Source organism: Oryctolagus cuniculus, chromosome 14 (genome assembly GCF_964237555.1).
Source record: "Oryctolagus cuniculus chromosome 14, mOryCun1.1, whole genome shotgun sequence".
In the NCBI taxonomy this organism is placed as follows: Eukaryota; Metazoa; Chordata; class Mammalia; order Lagomorpha; family Leporidae; genus Oryctolagus; species Oryctolagus cuniculus.
Window position 1 is genome coordinate 43,062,508 of NC_091445.1, and position 15,246 is coordinate 43,077,753.

The following is a 15,246-nucleotide window of genomic DNA, read 5'->3' on the forward strand; positions in this document are numbered from 1 at the left end:
GAGGGACATAGAGACACAGAGAAAGACATCTCATCTGCTGGGAATGGATTCCTGCAATGGCCAGGATTGAGTCAAGTCAAAACCAGGAGCCTGGAATTCAATGCAGGTCTCCCATACAAGTGGCAGGAACCTGATTCCTTGAGTCAACACTGCTGCCTCCTAGAGTCTGCATAGCAGAAGGCTGGAGTCAGGAGCTGCAGCTGCCTAGCAAATCCAGGTACTCTAATGGAATGTGAGCTTCTTATCTGGCATCTTAACTGCTAGGCTAAATAAACACCCCATGATATTTTGTAACATATTCATATATGTCTCTAGTTAGGCCTTAAAATATAAATCAATCTACTGGAAAGCAGAAGTCCAGCTGAGTCCACAGAAAGATTTGCAAATTTTTCCTAAATGAAAGAACTAAACTTGTCATTCAATATTACACATTTAAATCAGAATCAATAAAAAATAAGCATAATATAATAGCTAAAAATTTTTTGCGATGCTTCTTGATAATAATTCCTATGTTAGCAAGAAATAGCGCCTATCCAGATGAGAACAGATGGCCATTAGAAGTTCCAGAACATATATAATCTCCTTTATTATTCCCCTCTTGCCAGCACAGCAATAGAGACAGAAAACAAACCACCTCCAACAGATTCCAAGCAGGCAGGCTAAATGACCAGCATTATCTGTGCTCTATGCTTGAGATGGAAATAGAATTTCTTTTTATAAGATTTACTTATTTGAAAGTCAGAGTACAGAGATAGAGAGACAGAGAGAGATCTTCCATCAGCTGGTTCACTCCCCAAAATGGCCACAACAGTCACAGATAGGCCAGGCCAAAGCCAGGAACCAACAGCTTCTTCCAGGTCTCCCATGTGGGTAGCAGGGCCCTAAGCACTTGGGCCATCTTCTGCTACTTTTCCCAGGCCATTAGCAAGGAGCTGGATCAAAAGTGGAGCAACCGAGACAGGAACCAGCACCCATATGGGATGTCAGTGTTTCAGGCGACGCCTTTACCCACTAAGCCACAGCCTAGTCCCAACAAAATTTCTTCCCAGGACCACATCCACCATACTCTGGCTCCCCTACATCACTTTCCATCCCCATATCTACCCCACTGCTGCTCCTCTACCCACCCCCATCCCTGAAGTAGTAAGAGGTTTGCTCAGTGCCCACAGTGGCTTTCTTCTTTGTGCCAATCTCAAACAAATCTGAGGACATATTACTGGGTCATTTGACATCAAATTTGTATACCTGTTTCTGCTACCTCCATATCCTGATAGTAAAACATAAGGTGACGTAGACCTCCAACAGCAAAAAGCTGATCAATTCTTTCAATCTGTAAAAAAAAAAAAAAAGGCAGAGTAAGTTCTGTTCTGATTTACAAACTTCTAAACAGTCAATAGCACAGTTTTGAATTCATATGAGAAGAATAAGGATAAAATCTACATATTTTCTGATATCTACATATTTTCTGATATCTACATATCAGAAAAGCCAGTATCAAAAAAGCAGAATATAGCAAGAATGTGGAAAAACTGGGAGTCTTGTGAACTGTCAGTGGGAAAGTAAAATGGCGAAGCCATTGTTGAAAATGTCATTAAGGTTCCTCAAAAACTGAAGAAGAGAATTACCATACAATCCAGCAACCCTACCTCTACTGCTTTCCCAGGCCATAGCAGAGAGCTGGATGGGAAGTGGAGCAGCTGGGACTCAAACTGGCACCCATATGGGATGCCAGCACTGCAGGTGTGGCTTTACCCACTACACCACAGAGCCAGCCCCAAGAAGGCAATTTTTTTTTTTTTTTGACAGGCAGAGTTATACAGTGAGAGATAGAGAGACAGAGAGAAAGGTCTTCCTTTTTTCATTGGTTCACCCCCCAAGTGGCCACTATGACTGGCGCGTTGAGGCCGGTGCGCTGCGCCGATACAAAGCCAGGAGCCAGGTGCTTCCTCCTGGTCTCCCATGTGGGTGCAGCGCCCAAGGACCTGGGCCATCCACTGCACTCCTGGGCCACAGCAGAGAGCTGGACTGGAAGAGGAGCAACCGGGACAGAATCCAGCACCCCGACCAGGACTAGAACCCTGGGTGCCAGCGCCGCAGGCGGAAGATTAGCCTAGTGAGCTGCGGCACCAGCCCAAGAAGGCAATTTTAACATATGTTACCACAGTGCTTCTTTACACCTTGGAAACATTACGCCAAATGAAACAAAATCAATCACAAAAGGACAAATATTTTATGATTCCAAAAACTGTAGTGGCCAGGGTCTGGAGAGAAAGGAGAATTGGTAAGTTGTTGTTTAATGGAAATAGAATTACTGTTCTGCAAGATAAAAAGAGTTCTAGGGACTTTCATACAACAAGGAGAATTCACTTAATACTAAACTGAACACTTAAAGTGGTTAAATTGGTAAATTTTGTGCTGTGCAAATTTTGTCATAATTCAAGAAAACATTTTAGAGGATAAAAGCTAGCCTGAACATTTAAGTGTGAAAACAAGCCCCCTTCAGTTTCCACTACATTGTAGACAAGAGTTAAACCATTATACCTAAAGCAAAAAAAGTTGGCCTGTTCCCTTGGTTGAGAATGCTGCAAGAGCAAGGAGAGAATGAGAGATTCACCTCCCAGCCCAAGCAGTAGAGGATCACTTCCATCACAGCCAGGAATATTACTCTTGCCATGCTAGCCTTGCTTTAGAGTTGGGGCCAGCTGGTTTCATCAAACTCCTAGGTTCTAACATTTCTACATCCTAAGGTTGCCATAGCAGTTTGACTTGGGATTCCTACAGTCCTGAATATTTGCCCCTTTATTCCACCAATATTATCCCAAATGCAGATGTGTGAATTGGGATGCAGAAGAAGTGAAGTATTTCACCTCTAGAATAACTTCCCCAAGACTGGATCATCTATGTGGCCCTTTCTCCTTCCATGCCTCTGTTTTGGAGGGAATAATATTACCTACCTCCAGATATTGAATGAAATCATAGAAAATGTCACTTAGAACAGGGAATGACACATGGTAAACATTCAAACAATGTTAGCAATGATGAGAAGCAGAAAGGCATAGGATAGTTTCTTAACTGCCTCATGTCTTATCTGTGTTCCTTCCCCCCACCTTTTGTTTTTTTGGGGTTTTTGTTGTTGTTGTTGTGTTGTTGTGTTTTTTGTTTGTTTATTTTTTCGTCTAATGCCTAGTCTTAAAAAAACACCTTCTAGGGGCAGGTGCTACAGCACAGCAGGTTAACACCCTGGCCTGAAGCGCCGACATCCCATGTGGGCACCAGTTCAAGTCCCAGCTGCTCCACTTCCCATCCAGCTCTCTGCTATAGCCTGGGATAGCAGTGGAGGATGTCCCAGGCCCTTGGGCCCCTGCACCCACATGGGAGACCTGGAGGAAGCTTCTGGCTCCTGGCTTCAGATCGGCGCAGTTCCAGCCATTGTGGCCAACTGGGGAGTGAACCATCGGATGGAAAACTCTCTCTCTCTCTCTCTCTCTCTCTCTGCTCCCCCTTCTCTCTGTGTAACTCTGACTTTCAAGTAAAATAAATAAATCTTTAAAAAAAAAAAAAAACCTTCTAGAATCATCATAGGGCTTCTGAAATTCTGATATCCTCAATACCCAGGAAATGGTATCTTCCCATTTCTGGCCATCTCCATCCAAGCACAAATCACCAACCAAACCACAGACTTTGAAGAGAAATTACAGCAGAAAATAAATTCAAAGTCAGGAACAAAAGTGTTAGCTGTACAACCAAAGTTAAAGCCACAAAACCATGACACCATTCAGTCGCCAAGCCTGGAAGACAGGATCAGTGCAAAAAAAAAAAAAAAAAAGAAAAGAAAAAAAAAAGAAAGAAAGAAAGAAAGAAAAAGAAAGAAAGAAAGAAAAGGAAAAGGAAGAAAAGAAAAAGATAAGCAAGCACCTTGAGAGGAGATTGCATTCCCCTTCCTCACATTCTAAAATGGTGCAGAAGCCCAACATCTTTGGATGTAGAAATGTCAGCCACACCATCAGAACAGTGGAACTCAAGTAATATTATAATCTCCCCTCTCAACCTAGACAGCTGGAGAGCCCTAACTCACTCAGCCACCACCATAGGGCAGTGTCCATGGGCCATCCATACCCCTCATGATCAAGTCAGTGACAACACCCACACATCGCACCTGATTACCATCCAGAATGGCATCCTCCACTTCAGTTTTGTTCAGGTCCAAACAGGAAGCTACAATGGCAAATAAATACTCATGCCTCCCATCCAGATGAGCCCGCTTGGCTTCCTTCTCTTCCTTCAATCGTTGCTAAAAGAAAAGAATAAAAATGTTGTATGCAAAACACAGTTCTCAAATGGATTAATTTTGTATAATCATTTCATACTATTGTTTTTTCAAGTCTTAGGTATTTAGATAACAGACAACTTTAATGGTACCAGTTTTTAAGTACTATCTTCTATTTTTAGAAAAATGTTATTTCTCCCATGAAAAATAAAGTGTGCTCCTGTTTTGAAACTGCATAATACTTAGAAGCCAAAAGAGGGAATATAAATAATTTACCAAACAGAAATTATTACACTAACATTTTGTTCTAAATCTTTACAGACTTATTTCTACACACATGTAAGCATTTAACAGATACACAAAAAGAGAGATTTCCATTTTTGTGAACACTTTGCTAAGCCATTAGAGAAATATTCTTCTACCCAACTCCTATCTTTTTTGTCTATATACAGGTTCATATTTGGGCTTGAAACTAATTCATGAGTTCCACTGCTCACTTTTTTAGTATGGGTTGCTAATTGAAATAACAGGGTATATTCAATATACCAGTGTGGGAAGTTTTAAACATAGTTTCCATATGCTCTATGCTCATACAAATATGACAAATACACAATCTACATTTACATTCTCTCTTAACAATGTATCATGGACTTCTCTCTAGTTTAATTCAGACCAGCCCAACCTGTATAACAGCTGCAAAGCATTCCACAGGGAAGTATCATAATTTAATCAACTTTTGGACACTATTAGAGATTCAGCTTCCAATGCAATTCTTAAAATAAACACATTACCCTTAGTGACAACCAGTTGCTCCCACTAGGAAGAAAGTTGACCCATCTGGATCCCTTCTTTTAATCAAGAAAAATTAAATAAATTCCAAATGTGTGCCAGCACTACAGATGCAAAAACTACCCAAAACCCTCAAAAAAGCTAAGAGCCTGGCCAGGTGACCATGGTAAGGCAGCACAACAGTTGCTACAGAGGCCTAAGATTTATGAGTCCCTAAATGCAGGAGTATTCATGGGTTTTCACACAAGAACATAAAGATGATCTGCCACCCTTGCCTAGGGTGACAGTAGAGCTTTCAGGAAGAGGCAGCATAAGCCAAGATTGAAGGAAAGTTAACCACACTCCCCAGAATAGAAGAGTTTGGGCACATACAAAGGCCAAGAGGCATAAGAAAACATGTTAGTGCCGGCACTGTGGCATAGTAGGTTAACCCTCTGCATGTGGAGTTGGCATCTCATATGGGCACTTGTTCAAGTCCCAGCTGCTCTACTTCCAATCCAGCTCCTTGCTAATAGCCTGGGAAAGCAGCAGAGGATGGCCCAAGTGTTTGAGCCCCGTACCCACGTGGGAGACCTGGAAGAAGCTCTTGGCTCCTGGCCTTGGATCGACCCAGCTCTGGCCATTGTAGCCATTTAGGGAGTGAACCAGCACATGGAAGATTTCTCAGTCTCTCTCTCTCTCTCTCTCTCTCTCTCTCTGCAACTCTGCCTTTCAAGCAAAATAAATAAAAATCTTTCAAAAAAAAGAAAATACATCACATTTGGTAAACTATAAGACAGCCAGATTGAACTATGAAGGACTAAGAAAACATAATAGGATATGAGAAAGAAGTCAGATCATAAGCCATTTGGGAAAGACTGCATAAGAAAATTTAAATGCCACTGAAATCCATGAAGAATCGCTGATGAGTTTCAAATCAGGAGAGATAGATATTAAAGTATATGTGCATCTCAAAAAAATCCACCATTCTGACAAGAGTAGAAAGTGGACAGGAGTGACATAGGCCTAGAGGTAGCCACGGGGATCATGGTGGCTGGCATTCCTGAGACAAGGAACACATCAGAGGAACAGGTAGAAGCAGCACAACCACAGGTTGAGCTTCTTGGTGTGCTGGATGCAAGGATGGTTCAATATACAAGGGTAAGTGGCAGGTAGACCACTGTCACACGGATCTGGAGAAAATCACACTGCAGATACAGATATGGGCACAGGTTCTCAACCCAGCACTACTGACTTTGTAGGCCCAACCAGTCTTGTCCTCTGCAGTTCTGTCTGTGCCTGGTGGTGTATTTAGCAGCATCTTTGGTCTCCCAGCTTGTAGACACTAGTAGCTATCCATTACCAGCTTTTAAGAATGAAAAGTGTCCACAGACATTGCCAAACATTCCCTGTGTGACAAAATTACCAACACTACTCCCCACCATAGAGAACCATCAATATAATATACACATAGACAGAGATAGAGATAAATAAGACTGCAGTATAAAAAACTGCATGGTATCATGTGCAGTTATGCAGTACAAAATCTGCAAAAGAGCATGCAATAGCCCTTTCACCCAGCAAGTCGTATGTGTCAAGCAAAATGAATAAATCACAAGTTAGAATGTGGCTTTCTAACAAAGATATGGAGAAAAAAGATAAGAAGAAACTTGAGAAACACTAATAAGTCAGGAGCAAGGAAGGAAAGAAATGCAAATGTGGAGAGCTGACCATGAGTGCACAGGACGTGGAGAGGGAACCCAGAGACAGCAGCATCTATACACCACAAGATGCCCAATTGTACTAACGTCATAGAGAACTAAATGGGTTAATTAGGATATCTTTAGCTATTGTATTCATAAGGTGAATGCGGCATTCCACAGCTATTTGGCAATGTGACCATGCCACTAACTTATCTAGAGAGAGACTGAATTTCCCCTCCCCTTGAATTTGGCTGGCCCTGTTACTACTTTCAACCCAAAGAATCTGGGGGTAAATCACTTGGTGAAACTTCCTAGGCTACTTTATAAGACATCAGAATCTTTTGTGTTTATATTTAGAATGTTCCCTGGAACTCAGCTGTGGGGAGCAACTCGGACTAGACTGTTACTGGAATTAAGACTTATTCTATGCATCTGCTCTCCCACAATATGGCGCTGAGAAGGGAGTAACAACTTCTACGTAGCTGCCTCTCGCCAACTTGAGTGATGACCTGCAGGAGCTGATCCTGCTCCTGATTGGAGGAGAGCAGCGTACTCGGCGTGTGGGTAGCAGAGTTGGGATTGGTGGAAGAGGACTATAAAGGAGGAGAGAGACAACATGCACCAGGAACATCTATCTGAAGGAACACCTGAGCAGCCCCCGAGAGAGCAGGCCGGCGGTGTGCCACTCCCCCGCGGAAGTGGGGAAAGTGGCAGGGGGAACCGCCCTTCCACGGAGGTGGAAGGATCGGTAGCCAACCCGGGAAGAACCAGCAGCAAACCCAGGGAGGGCCGAGCAGATAAAAGAACAACACAGGGTCCTGTATTGCTCCTCCATGAAGAGGGGGAGCGACATAATGGTGCCGTGACTCGGATAGGAAGCCTAGGCAGGGTTTAGTGTCGTTCCTCCATGAAGAGGGGGAGCGACACTCAGCCACCATCCTGTAAGTCTAAGCCATATGAAGAGACCACATGAATGAAAACCAAGACATTCTAGGCAATAGTTTCAGCTGACCTCCTAGCTGACACACCAACTTTCAGCCACATATGTAAGCCATCTTGGACATTCTGATCAATGTAAACAGTTCAGTCAATGCCAGCCAGCAGCAGAACCACCTAGCTGAGTCCAGTCACCCACAGAATCAAGAGAGATAAAAGATGATGGCTGTTGCTTTAGGTTCTTACCTTTTTTGGTATATTTTGTTACACAGCAATAGATAATAATCTGTTTAGAATAAAGTCATTTGTTGGACAGGATGCAAATGAATTCAGACTTGAATAAGGAATGATTGGATGGGCAGGCAATGTGGTATAGTGGATTAAGCCACCACTTGGAATGCCTGAACCCCGTATCACAGTGCCAGTCCAAGTCCCTGCTCCTTTGTTTCCACTCCATCTTCCCTCAATACAGTAGAAAATGACTCAAGGTCTTAGGTTCCTTGCACCCACATGGGAGACCCAGATGGAGCTCCTGGCTCCTAACTTTGAACTGACTCAGCCCCAAATGTTATGGGCAGTTGGGGAGTGAACCAGCAGATAGAAGACCTCTCTCCTTGTCTCTCCCTCTCTCTTCATCACTCAGCTTTTCAAATAAATGTTTTTTAAAAGATTGGAAAAACATAAATATAAAGATACTAAATACAAACTACTTTTTCCAAAAACTTGACTCTAAAGAAAAAGAAGGTGGTACAAGTAGACAGAAGAAACTTTAGAGGCAGGAGAGGATTCTTAAAATAAATAAGTATCACAAAGAAGTAAGGATGAAAAAGTTGGGAATTTCAGTGTGATTGAAGGGTCGTTGCTAATCTTGTTTAACTTAAGTTCATTTCTCTGAAACTGAAGGACTACCTGAGAGGCAATTCAGTTGTTGGGGAGATGATTAAGATTTAAAAAATAAACAGTATACCCATTTTCTTACTATTTCTCTCTTAAAAGGAACACAGGTCATGACCCAACATATACATTTCATAAGCATCAAATCACTGTAAATGTAAATATTTTCAAATGTCACCAAAAGAATAAAGATGCCCTGCTGTTCTAAACTGTTTTCTCCCTTCCTGGCAGGGAAAAATAAAAGCCTTTTCTCAAAGTGATCTCTCTGAGCTTGCACTAAAAGTCTTAACAGCTTGAGAACACAGGGGTCAACCAGGGGATGGAGGAATTCTGCAAAAGAAAGAGAAAGCAAATGCTCAAAACCTAAAAGAAACCAACGAAGTAGTGAGACACAAGACTTGAGAGGTAAGGCAACCAGAGTCCTAAAAAAGACAAAATTTAAAGAAGATTCTGCTATGGCAATACATTACTCTATGATTCAACTTTAAAAGATTCCCAAGGGGAGAAAATATTCAAATGGAGGAAAGGGGAGACTGGTCCCTAAAATAGGATATGGTTATTCTATTTTACTTAAATATCACAGAGGGGAAAAAAACTTTCAAAACAGTTTTAGGCATGCAAAGAAAATCATCAGCATTTTTAAGTAAATATTCTCAAAAACTATTTTTAAAAGCATGTTGAGTTCACTATATTCTTACCTAAACTGATCATTCTATCTTCTAAAAACAAGTAGTATAAAGTAAACCCTCCTGCCATGTAGAAGAAAGACCATGATGTTTATCAATCTCAACTTTCAGTTCCTCACACAAAGGTATCCCAGTACAATGAGATTTTTTATTTGTTTTTCACTACCATAAAGAGCCAACAATGTCAAACAAATATTTAGTGATCAGATCAGTGCACTGTCAGTCCATAAGCCTGATCCTGAAGCATTGTGGTTGCTAGGCAACTACAGCTACGGGCACTCAGGTGACTGCCTCTCTGGGGCTGGCATATCCACCTGGCCTTGGGAATGTCCAGGACACTTGAAGAGTAAAAGCAGAATGGGATTAAGAAGGCAGGAAATAAACTATGAAATGATTTTTCTTCCCAAGTCTTAAGACTGCTGTGTGTTGCATAAGTAAGCACCAACATACAGGGTGGGGAGTATGGCCAGAAACCTCTTGAGTGCTCAAGAAAACCTTGAGCAGTATTAAAGCATTTCTGTAGTTTCTGAAAACATGTATTCTTAACTCTTTGTGATAGGAAAGTGGATAATGTGCTGCCTAACAGGAAATGAACACTGCTTCCCAGGTATGGCAAATGTCCCACTAAGAAAGGAGCACTGAATACAGAGTGGGTGGCAGGTTCTAATCCCAGGTCTGCCACTAATTACATGACCTTGCAACTGTCATTTAACCTATGTTGCAGTTCTCTCAACTCCAATTCTGAAGTTGGACCAGGTGACAGCTAATGTCCATTCCTCCTCTAACATGCGGGCTAATTATCATGTGTTCAAAAACTAAAATAGATGAGATTCTAAAATACAAATCCAAATAAAGATCCCAACACTATGTACTTTCCAAAGGTTCTAAGACTTTTTCTCAAAATCAATCCATCCATCCAAGTTTTTAAAAATACTAATCTTTAACACTGCATAACCAAAGTCCATGCAGACTTTCTTTTTTTCTTTAAGATTTATTTATTTATTTGAAAGGCAGAGTTACAGAGAAGCAGAGGCAGAGAGAGACAGAGGTCTTCCATCTGCTGGTTCAGTCTCCAAATGGCCACAACGGCTGGAGCTGCACCAATCTGAAACCAGGAGCCAAGAGCTTCCTCTGGGTCTCCAATGTGGGTGCAAGAGCCCAAGGACTTGGGCCATCTTCTACAGCCTTCCCAGGCCATAGCAGAGAGCTACATCAGAAGTGAAGCAGGCCGGCGCCGCGACTCATTAGGCTAATGCTCCACCTTGCGGCGCCGGCACACCAGGTTCTAGTCCCTGTCGGGGCGCCAGATTCTGTCCCGGTTGCCCCTCTTCCAGGCCAGCCCTCTGCTGTGGGCAGGGAGTGCAGTGGAGGATGGCCCAAGTACTTGGGCCCTGCACCCCATGGGAGACCAGGATAAGAACCTGGCTCCTGCCATCGGATCAGCGTGGTGCGACGGCCGCAGCGCACCGGCCGCGGCAGCCATTGGAGGGTGAACCAACGGCAAAAGGAAGACCTTTCTCTCTGTCTCTCTCTCTCTCACTGTCCACTCTGCCTGTCAAAAAAAAAAAAAAAAAGTGAAGCAGCCAGGACTCGAACCAGTGGTCATATGGGATGCCAGCACTGCAGGCAGCAGCTTTACCTACTACACCACAGCACAGGACCCCATGCAGACTTCTATATACATACTCTGTATAAAGTACTCACACCATCCATTGGTCTCTTATTTTGGTTATAGGTTCATAAGCCCCAATATAGAGGAGACCTTGTAGAAATGGAGATAAAAGTCTGAACTTGACCAGTGGTTGTGAAGACTAAACTGCATGAGGTCTCAAGAAAATAGTAAATCAATCAGCACTTGAATTAAAATAGCATGCCCAAGGCACACAGTTGGACTAGAGGTGGAGATGCCCACATCCCATATCAACTCCCATCTCTGCTCCAAATGCCAGCTTCCTGCTAATGTGCACCCTGGCAGGCAGCAGATAATAGCTACAGTAGTTGGGTACCTGTCACCCACATTGGAAGATCTGGTTCAGTTCTGGATCCTGGCATCACCAAGGATTTGACCCTAGACATCAAAATTTAGATGAAATACAACTTAGTAATTATGATCTTTTTAACTGTACAACTGCTTAAGCTCGCTCTACCCTTAAAAAGCTCTGCCTTCTTGACAAGTCAAGTTTGCCTTTGACCCAGACCCAAACCCACCCTCACTAACCCCATTGGATAGAAGTGGATAGAGGGTGGGGATATTAGGTCCAAAAGCCTCTTTGTGCAGAAACACTATTCTCAAACCCTCCTGAGGGGTACATTTTGTGCTATTAATCCTGGCTGTTTTGCTAACTATAGCTCTGCTAGTCATTGTTTGCTTGTCTTCCATGTATATAGCCTAATCTATCATCTCTCCTGAGCAGTAAAACAAAATGGGTACCAACTGAGTCTCACCATTAACAGATGAGTCATCTGAAATGTCACTCTCAAGCAACTGAGTTATTAAGTGCTGGAATAAATCCTTCTAGATCAATGTACATCCAAGATTGCAAATCCAGTTTTAAGTCAATAGGTTCCTGGGCCTTTGATGCTATAGTGACTCAGCAAGGACCACTACAAGGAATTACAGTTCTTTTCTAATTTACAGTGAATATAACTCAATTCACTTAGTTTACATCCCACTTAAATGTGTTAAATTATAGAAACTGAGAGAAGCAGTTCTCTTACTCATTTCCATTTAAAGCACTCTGAACAAGTTAATCCCATTTCCATGGTTTCCAGCTTTTCTCTTTTAACCCCCACAGAACCCATTTCCCTTCTCCCCATCTCTCCAAGAGAAGGAGGCTGCCCTGGGAGGAGGCTCCTGGGCCCATCCTTCACCTTTCTTCAACTGGCTGGGAGAACTATGGTGCAGAATTCCCACTCCTTGCTGTGCCCTGGAGCCTTGCCTTCTCCTGTGGGGAGCAATCCGGACTAGACTGAGTTACTCGAATTAAGGCTTATTCTATGCATCTGCTCTCCCACAATATGGCGCTGGGAGAGAAGTAAACGGCTTCCGCACAGCTGCCTCCAGTTCAACCAATTAACTGTAGGACTTGCTCCTGATTGGAGAGCAGCGTACTCGGCGTGTGGGCAGCCGAGTTGGGATTGGCGGAGGAGGACTATAAAGGAGGAGAGAAACGGCATGCACCGGGGAACATCTATGGGGAACATCTAGCTGAAGGAACACCTGTGCAGCCCCCGAGAAGAGCCGGCCGGCGGTGTGCCGCTCCCCTGCGGAAGTGGGGAATGCGGCCAGGGGGAACTGCCCTTCCACGGAGGTGGAAGGGATAGTAGCCAACCCGGGAAGAACCAGCAGCAAACCCGGGGAGGGCCGAGCAGACGAAAGAACAGCGCAGGGTTTAGTGTTGCTCCTCCACGAAGAGGGGGAGCGACATAATGGTGCCGTGACTCGGATAGGAAACCTAGCTTGGATAGGAAACTTAGGACGGATATGAAACTTAGGAGGGAAGAAACGGGAAGAACTGGGAAAATACCGGAGAGAGAGACTAGCAAACAGCCTAGGGAAAAGCCGGACGAAAAGGGTGCCGGAAGAAGCTATTGAAAGCCTAGGCATAGACTCGGATACGGACTACGGGGGGAAGCTGGGAGAAATCTCTAAGGTCGAAAGCGAAAGTGAAAGCTAGAACAAACAGACTCAGATGCGGACTGTGGGGAGAGGCCAGGAGAAATGAGGGAGGAATATCGTTGGAAGAAAACTTAGGGAAACATACCGGGTAGAGAAAAATGTTAGGGAAATTGAAGCCGCGGGGGGCAGGCCAAGGCGGACACGAAAGCCACTTTGGGGTTCTCAAGTTAGCCCGGGAATAGGGGGCGAAAAGTTGAAACCAGAAGCTGAGACGCAAGCCAGATTGGGATCCGTCTGATTAGCCCGGGGAGCAAAGGACGGGAAGCCAAATCGTGGGGCGGAGACGTACGCTGGGTTGAATTCGCCAGGCTAGCCCGGGGAACTTGGATTGAATGCTAGTGGTGGAGACGCAAGCTACGCTGTGTTACTCGCGGAAGCCGCCGCGTGCAGAGAGAGCACGGGGCGTGAATAGATAGGGAACGGGGCTGGCGTAGGCCGTGGTGCAGACGCGAAGGGCGTGGAGACCGCGGAGCGCGCGAAGCCAAGCCGCGCAAAGCCGGGAAGCCGCGCAGATGAGAAACGCGGGCTGAAGCGGCTCGGCGGGAAAGCCGCGGAGAAATAGCCTCGGGGCGGAGCCTGCCGGCAGGGCGAGGCGCCGGGAAGCTGCGGGGATAAGAGAAACAGAAGTTTTAGAAGTAAGATGAGAGAAATAGGAATGCTGGAAGATAGAAGTAAAATGGGAGAAATAGGAATGCCCGGAGATAGAGAAATAGAGAAATAGAAAGGCCTCCCTACAACACTGCAATGTGAGAGCTTGGATTCGGTCTGCCTGATTAAGTGAGGCGATGAGCACCTGGGCGGCTAGCAGCTTATGCGCCGCAGGTCACCGAAGACAGGCACGAATTAACATCAGTAAGGCTTCCCCACAATGCAACAATTAGGAGGCTTGGATTCGGTCTGCCTGATTTAAGGCGGTAAGCACCAGCAAGCAGCTCGACCAAAGCATGAGCTGCAGGTCACCGAAGATAGGCACAAACCAACACTAATAAGTCTCCCCCACAATACGGCAATGAGAAGGCTTGGATTCGGTTTGCCTGATAGGTTTTGTAAGCCCCTGCGGGCAGAGCAGAGCATGCGCTGCAGGGCACCGAACACAGGCACGCATCAGCGCCTAAAAACCTCCTCACAACATGGCGAAGAGAGGACCCGGATTCGGTTTTCCTGATTGATAGGACTTGTAAGAGCCTGTGGCAACTCTAGCAAGTAGAGCAGAGTGTGTGCCGCGGGACACCGAAGACAGGCGCGTATCAACGCTAAAAAATAAAAAGAAAGGGGGATCTGTGGGGAGCAATCCGGACTAGACTGAGTTACTCGAATTAAGGCTTATTCTATGCATCTGCTCTCCCACAATATGGCGCTGGGAGAGAAGTAAACGGCTTCCGCACAGCTGCCTCCAGTTCAACCAATTAACTGTAGGACTTGCTCCTGATTGGAGAGCAGCGTACTCGGCGTGTGGGCAGCCGAGTTGGGATTGGCGGAGGAGGACTATAAAGGAGGAGAGAAACGGCATGCACCGGGGAACATCTATGGGGAACATCTAGCTGAAGGAACACCTGTGCAGCCCCCGAGAAGAGCCGGCCGGCGGTGTGCCGCTCCCCTGCGGAAGTGGGGAATGCGGCCAGGGGGAACTGCCCTTCCACGGAGGTGGAAGGGATAGTAGCCAACCCGGGAAGAACCAGCAGCAAACCCGGGGAGGGCCGAGCAGACGAAAGAACAGCGCAGGGTTTAGTGTTGCTCCTCCACGAAGAGGGGGAGCGACATAATGGTGCCGTGACTCGGATAGGAAACCTAGCTTGGATAGGAAACTTAGGACGGATATGAAACTTAGGAGGGAAGAAACGGGAAGAACTGGGAAAATACCGGAGAGAGAGACTAGCAAACAGCCTAGGGAAAAGCCGGACGAAAAGGGTGCCGGAAGAAGCTATTGAAAGCCTAGGCATAGACTCGGATACGGACTACGGGGGGAAGCTGGGAGAAATCTCTAAGGTCGAAAGCGAAAGTGAAAGCTAGAACAAACAGACTCAGATGCGGACTGTGGGGAGAGGCCAGGAGAAATGAGGGAGGAATATCGTTGGAAGAAAACTTAGGGAAACATACCGGGTAGAGAAAAATGTTAGGGAAATTGAAGCCGCGGGGGGCAGGCCAAGGCGGACACGAAAGCCACTTTGGGGTTCTCAAGTTAGCCCGGGAATAGGGGGCGAAAAGTTGAAACCAGAAGCTGAGACGCAAGCCAGATTGGGATCCGTCTGATTAGCCCGGGGAGCAAAGGACGGGAAGCCAAATCGTGGGGCGGAGACGTACGCTGGGTTGAAT

At 45.1% G+C, this 15,246-nt stretch overlaps 1 protein-coding gene across 2 annotated transcripts in view; it reads right to left on the minus strand.

Annotated features, from left to right (window-relative positions):
* DNAH5 (dynein axonemal heavy chain 5) overlaps positions 1-15,246 on the minus strand; it is a 335,739-nt gene that overhangs the window by 253,131 nt on the left and 67,362 nt on the right. For both annotated transcript variants that reach the window (XR_007922507.2, XM_051853566.2), the window contains exons 2-3: positions 4,157-4,291; positions 1,246-1,330 (exon numbers count right to left, since the gene is read on the minus strand). Coding sequence is in view for 1 of the 2 variants with exons in the window: in XM_051853566.2 (XP_051709526.2) it covers positions 1,246-1,330; positions 4,157-4,291 (220 nt within the window). In the remaining variant the exon portion in view is untranslated. The remainder of the gene's footprint in view (positions 1-1,245; positions 1,331-4,156; positions 4,292-15,246) is intronic.